Source organism: Vicugna pacos, chromosome 21 (genome assembly GCF_048564905.1).
Source record: "Vicugna pacos chromosome 21, VicPac4, whole genome shotgun sequence".
NCBI lineage: Eukaryota > Metazoa > Chordata > Mammalia > Artiodactyla > Camelidae > Vicugna > Vicugna pacos.
In genome coordinates, this window is record NC_133007.1 from 15,311,951 (window position 1) to 15,318,492 (window position 6,542).

General features: G+C 34.2%; 1 protein-coding gene across 6 annotated transcripts in view; it reads left to right on the forward strand.

Annotated features, from left to right (window-relative positions):
* CCDC181 (coiled-coil domain containing 181) overlaps nt 1-6,542 on the forward strand; it is a 28,228-nt gene that overhangs the window by 21,174 nt on the left and 512 nt on the right. For 2 of the 6 annotated variants that reach the window (XM_072946169.1, XM_015245118.3), the window contains 2 exons: nt 709-863; nt 2,726-3,076. In XM_072946169.1, coding sequence (XP_072802270.1) covers nt 709-863; nt 2,726-2,888 — 318 coding nt within the window. In that variant the 3' untranslated portion in view covers nt 2,889-3,076. Of the gene's footprint in view, nt 1-708; nt 864-2,725; nt 3,077-6,542 lie in introns of those variants that run through there. The other 4 variants (XM_072946170.1, XM_031688739.2, XM_072946168.1 and 1 more) reach the window with 2 other exon arrangements.

Consider the following 6,542-nt stretch of genomic DNA (forward strand, 5'->3'; position numbering starts at 1 on the left):
AAGAACCACACAATACGCTACTCCCACTAGCCCGTTCTTGTGCCAAAATCCTCATGGCTGTTATACTCATGAGAAAATTGTTACGGTTGAAAACCCTTATTGCCACCCTCCATAGTAATAATTATAGTTTTGTAGATGGGCTTGCAGTTAGATGCTCTTAAAACTTAGAAACAAAGGTAGGAATTTAAAGAAAGTTTGAATAACATAAATGTTGAATCATTGATTTTCAAATTCCATGGAGCTTCCTTTAGGAATTGATACCAAGACCTTAACTCCACTTGTACCTCCTATCCCCAACCTTTCCTCAGCCCTGTTTCATATGTTTGTGATCTTGTGCGAAATTATTTTATCTTATTGTACTTTATTTTATTTTACTTTATTTTATTTTATGAGCTAAAGGGCTCAACTTTGAAAAGTTTACAGATCACTGCATTTAGACCTTCTTCATTTATTGATGACCTCAATAAGACTTTTGAAAGAAGCCAGAGGGCAGTGGGTTCACTGTTGATTTTTCTGTTAGAAGAGTAATCAGTGTTGATGATTCAAAGGTCATATATTTGGTTTGGATGCTAAGAGTGCAGGTAATGAGGTTGGTTCTATTATGAAAAATGGGTGAGTGGGACATGTATTCTCGTGGGGTCCTATAGGCAGGACCTCAAAAAGTAGTTTTGGTTTATTTAAATTAAGCAAAGCTTGTTTTCTAAACAGCAGGAAAACAGAGATCCACAGCAAGCTTTTCGATTATGGCTTAAAAAAAAGCATGAAGAACAGTTGAAAGAAAGAAAGACGGAAGAACTACGAAAGCAAGAGGAATGCTTATTCTTCCTTAAGGGAACAGAAGGCCGTGAGAGGGCCTTTAAGCAGTAAGTCAAAGGCGGGGCATTTCCCTCTTCCTCAGGGTCATTTTAGAAAGTTATATAGTCAATAAAACTTAAGAAAAAATTTTATCTCTTACCTTACATACCTGTTCAATTTTAAAGCCACACTTTTAACAATATATGAGAAAATCTTTAACTGGACACTTTACATAATATCTTTACCATTCTTTCAAGATATTTTTCAAAACTAAAATTGTTTCTTAGGCCACCAGTGTGATAACCTTTGATAGCCTACCTTTGATCTGATTTGTTCATCTCTAGAGAGATGAGCCAGAGACTGGCTACAGCTTCTCCTACACAGTCCTCAGAACAACTGAATAAAGAGTTGCATTTACCAATAAATATTTTTTCTGTAAAGAAAAGCGATTAGTCTGAGGAGGAAGATCTGTTAGAGACTAAATGAAGAGGAGATTTGGGCACGTATTTTGATAATTTAAGGCAAACCTGACCCCTTTCCAGTCTCCTGGGTAGAGTTAGTATTACGTGGCTTAACTCTGAGGAAGCAGACCTGGCATCATAATTTTGCCAGCAGGACTTGGGAGAAGAGGGAACATTGTGTCCAGTTGTTTGAAGCTCATTTCTTTCTTTTCTTTCTTACTATCTTTCTCTTTCTTAGTTTTTCTCTTTTCTTCCTTTCTTTCTTTTAAAAAGATGACATACATGTATCCCTTTAGTATAACAGACACAGTAAAGGTGCATTGTGGGAATGGAAGGGAATAAAGTCACGTTTGCATCACCTCCAAATCACTATTGTTAGCATCTTAGTGCATAACTTCTAGATATTTCTCTATACATATATTTACAATTTTTAAAATATAAATTGAGATCATACTGTATATACTGTTGTCCAATCTGCTTATTTTCATTGATGATCTCATCTAATACCCAGCCTATAACCATTTTTTCCCAATTGATTCCTAAAGGACTACAGTTAATTTGCTCAAACTAATATCCAATTCAAGATTATGTAAAGTTGGATTATGAGGGTTCTTAAGTCTCTTTTATTCTAAACCAGTTATCCAGTTGTTTAGATTTATTTCTGAAAAAATTATATATGTACACACACCACATACACACTTTCATACCAGAGATGTTAAGTATACAGTTATTTTTGATGTTATTTTACCTAAGAAAGCTTTATAAACATACATTTTCTAAATGTGAACTCTTCCTTCACCTTTTTGGGGGGGGTAATTAGGTTTTTATTTATTTATCTTTTTAATGGAGGTCCTGGGGATTGAACCCAGGACGCTGTGCATGCTAGGCATGCACTCTACCACTGAGCTATAGCCTCCCCTCTTCCTTTATCTTTTTTATGTTTTTAATGCTTAGGCTTATTTTTCCATTTTAAGGAAGAAATATTTTATGCATTGAAAAGCGAGAGCTCTGTAATTTCTCCACCAAGAAGAGCAAGGCACCATTTCTGCATGTCGGTATTCTGCATGCTGGTTAAGCAATGTTTTAGAATATAACTAGTTGCAAAAAATAAGTCATTTAGAATCTATCAAATACTGATTTGCTTAGAAAATCATATTTTGAAAAAGGATAGGACCTATGTCACATGTAAAATAGTATGTTTATAGCTTTAAAAAGCTTTTTTGGTTGGCAGTTTCATTTTAAGACAAACTTAATTTCAAACATTTGATTCTAAATGTGGCTATGCTTTCTTATGTGAATTTGGTATAGGCCTAAAATTTTTTAAGTTAATACTTCAATCATTTGTATTGTGACCAGAACATTTCGATATAAAGAAATCTAATTTCCCTTGCCTGTTAGTAATAATTTTATTGCATGAAGAGTGTATTCAGGTTGATAGTCACCAGATCTGATTATGTCTCTTTCTACAGATGGCTAAGAAGGAAACGGATAGAAAAACTAGTGGAGCAACAAGCTGTCAAAGAAAGAACTAGACAGCTCCGGCTAGAAGCAAAGCGTTCTAAACAGTTACAGCACCAGCTGTGTGATATGTCAGATGCCAGATCTTTTCGTTTTACTGATCACTACAACTGAAGGTATCTATTAAATACTTCATTTGGAAGCTGCTATCCTTAAAATTTTGGATATCATTTCTTGTGGACTGTGTGCTTTGGTCATACCCTAAATTATGGTAATGCTGTTTATCTTTTGGTAATGTTGATGGTGAATTTATCTAATTTTTTTAATAATAGAGGAAAATAAATTTCTTCTCTCACAGTGTCGTAATGTGTTATACCACTTTTTATTCTATGCAAAAAACTGAACAACAAGTGAACTCTACATTCCTGTACTTATAAATTATTTTAACATTTCTAGCTGGAATGAAAAGAAAGGGACAGATATCTGTTCTTAGTTCCTATTATCATTTAAAAAAATACAATAGAACATTTCATAAGGCCGGAGTGATGACCTCTTAAACAAGCCTGGTTCAAGACCTTGTACAAAGTCCTATTTATGTCAACTTTGAATCTGAGTAGCTGTGGCAAGCTAAGCAATAGGGTAGGCCTACTTCCACGTGTTCTTTTAAAAAAAAGAGATAGTAACAATTATGTATACTACTTGGGGAATGTTAAAAAATTAGCCAGCTCTCACTGAGAGTTTGTAATGTACCTGGTATTGTTATAACTCTTTTACATCAATAATTTGATCCAACCTTATAACAACCGTATTAGTCTTGCTTTGCAGATGAAGAAACTAAAGTATAGAGGTGAGCAGTTTGCTCACAGACTCTGACCTGTATAATTGTAAAGTCCTTTCTCTCAGTTATATTATAAAGCTTACATACGTTGGTAGACATTTGTGAATATTTAAGACTATCCAGGACTCTGATAGGTGGAGGAACAGTATCGATACGTATAAGAGCATTTAAAGAGTGGAGGACAAAGGCAACCATAGGAGAGTGGAGACAGGACTTCTGTTAAAGCTTCAAAAGAAAATGTTCATATCAACTGGGTATTTGTACCTTAATCACTTGACTCTAAATTCGAAGACACAGAGAACTATTCAAACCTGCCTCAGCTTCTTAGAGCATTTTAAGCATATACCAGGCAATTTAATATTTCATTATAACTAGTCTTGTGTTGCTTAAAGTTTATCCTTAATGTAAGAACCAATTTGATACTAAAACATTACACAGATTTTGCAAAAAAAAAAAAAGGCTGTTGGAATTTTTATAGGGATGGCAGTAAATCTGTATGTAGATTGCTTTAGACTATATTGCTATCTTAATAATATTGTCTTCCAATCCATAAGCACAGGATGTCTTTTCAGTGTTTTGTAGTTTTATGTGTAAGTCTTTCACTTACTTGTTTAAATTTATTCATAGATATTTATTCTTTTGGATTCTATTGCAAATGGGATTGTTTTCGTAATTTCTTTTATGGGTTGTATACTCAGAACACATAGATGATTTTTGTGCATTGATGTTGTACCCTCCAACTTTGCTGAATTTATTAGCACTTAATTTTTTGGGTGCATTTTCTGGAATTTTCTATATATAGGATAGTATCATCTGTGAATAGAGAACCGTTTTACTTCTTCCTTTCCAAGTGGGATGACTTTTATTTATTTAATTTTCTTGACTGGTTACTCTGGCTAAAACTTCTAGGATAATGTAGAGTGGTAGTGGTGGAAGTGGGCATCTTTGTCTTGTGCTTGATCTTAGAGGAAAGCATTTAGTCTTTGACCGTTGAGTATGATATTAGCTGTGGGTTTTCCATAAATGCCCTTGATGACTTTGAGGAAGTTCTTTTCTTATTCCTCTATTCTACTTATTCCTATTCTTCTATTGCTATTTTTCTGAGTGTTTTTATCATGAGAGTTTGTTGGATTTTTATCAAATTCTCTTTCTGCATCAAATGAAGTGATAATATGGGTTTTCTCTTATGTTCTGTTAATGTGATATATTACATGAGTTGATTTTCTTGCATTCCAGAGACAGACACCACTTGGTGGTACATAGTCCTTTACTATGCAGTTGCATTTGGTTTGCTAGTATTTTGTGAGGGTTTTTCATCTATATTCATGAAGAGATCTTTTTCTGTAGTATTCTTTTCTTGTGGTGTCTTTATCTGGCTTTGGTATCAGGGTAATGCTGGCCTCATAGAGTGAGTTAGGAAGTGTTTCCTGTCCCCTCCTCCTTTATTTTCTTGAAATGGATTGAGGAGGATTGGTATTAATTCTTTAAATAGTTGGTAAGAATTCACCAGTGAAGCTACCTGGTCCTGGGCTTTTCTTTGTTGGGCGATTTTTTTTTTTGTTTTTTAATAGACTTTATTTTTTAGAGCAGTTTTAGGTTCACAGCAAAATTGAGCAGAAAGTGCAGAGCGTTCCCATAATATTATTTCCTCCTCCCTCATTAAAACCTCCCCTAGTATCAGCATCCCTCACCAAAACGGAACATTTGTTGCCATCAATGAACCTGCATTGACACATCATTATCACCCAACATCCATAGCTCACATTAGGGTTCATTCTTGGTGTTGGGAGGTTTTTGATTACTGATTTAATCTCTTCACTTGTTGTAGGCTTGTTCATATTTTCTGTTTCTTCTTGAGTCCCCACTCTCATTTCTGATTTTAGTTATTTGCATTTTTGTTTTTGCTTGGTCAGTCTGGTTACAGGTTTGTCAATTTTGTGGATTTTTTCCAAAGAACCAGCTTTTGGTTTCCTCAATTCTCTTTTGGTTTTCTAATCTCTACCTTATCATCACTCTAATTTCTGTTGTTTTCCTTCTGCTTGCTTTGGGTTTGCTATTCTTTTTCTAATTCCTTGAGGGGTGTTGTTTGGTTATTGATATGAAGTCATTGTCTCTTCCTCTCTCTTTTGTTCAGTTAACTGTTATCTTTATTATTACTATTGACACTCTCAAATCAACAGTTACAGAAGTGTGCCATTAGTTTGGGTTATAAGAGTGTAGGTATAACTTCTTGTTTCTGTTTTTAAGTTAGTAAAATATATGTGAGATTGATCATTTTGACTATTTTTTAAATGTAGAATTTATATGTTGTGCAACCATCACCATTATCCATTTCCAGAATTTTTCAGTATCTCAAACTGAAATTCTACCTAATAAACAAAACCTCTCCATTCTGCCTTCCTTTAACCCCACAAAACTACTGTTCTACTTTCTGCCTCTGTGAATTTGATTATTTCAGGTACTTGATTAAGTGGAATCATACACTATTTGTTCTTTTGTTTCTGATTTATCTCAGTGTAGTGTTTTAAAAGTTCATCTATGCTGTAGAATATATGAAAATTTTATTCTTTCTTAAGGCTGAATAATATTCTGTTGCATGTATATACTACCACATTTTGCTTTTCTACACATCGATCAAAGTACACGTGTTACTTCTACCTTTGGCTATTGTGAATAATGCTATGAACATTAGTATACAAATACACATCTAAGTCCCTGCTTTCAGTTCTTTTGGCTATCTACCTAGAAGTGGAATTGCTGGATCATAAAGTAATTCTGTGTTTTTTGAGGAACTTCCATACTGTTCTCAATAGTGGCTGCACCATTTTACATTCCCACCAGTAATGAACAAGGGTCCCAATTTTTCCACATCTGTGCCAACACTTGTTATTTTGCTTTATTGATAACAGCCATTCTAATGGATGTGAAGTAATGTCATTTTGCATTTCCCTAGTGATTAATGATGCTGAGCATCTTTTGATGTACTTACT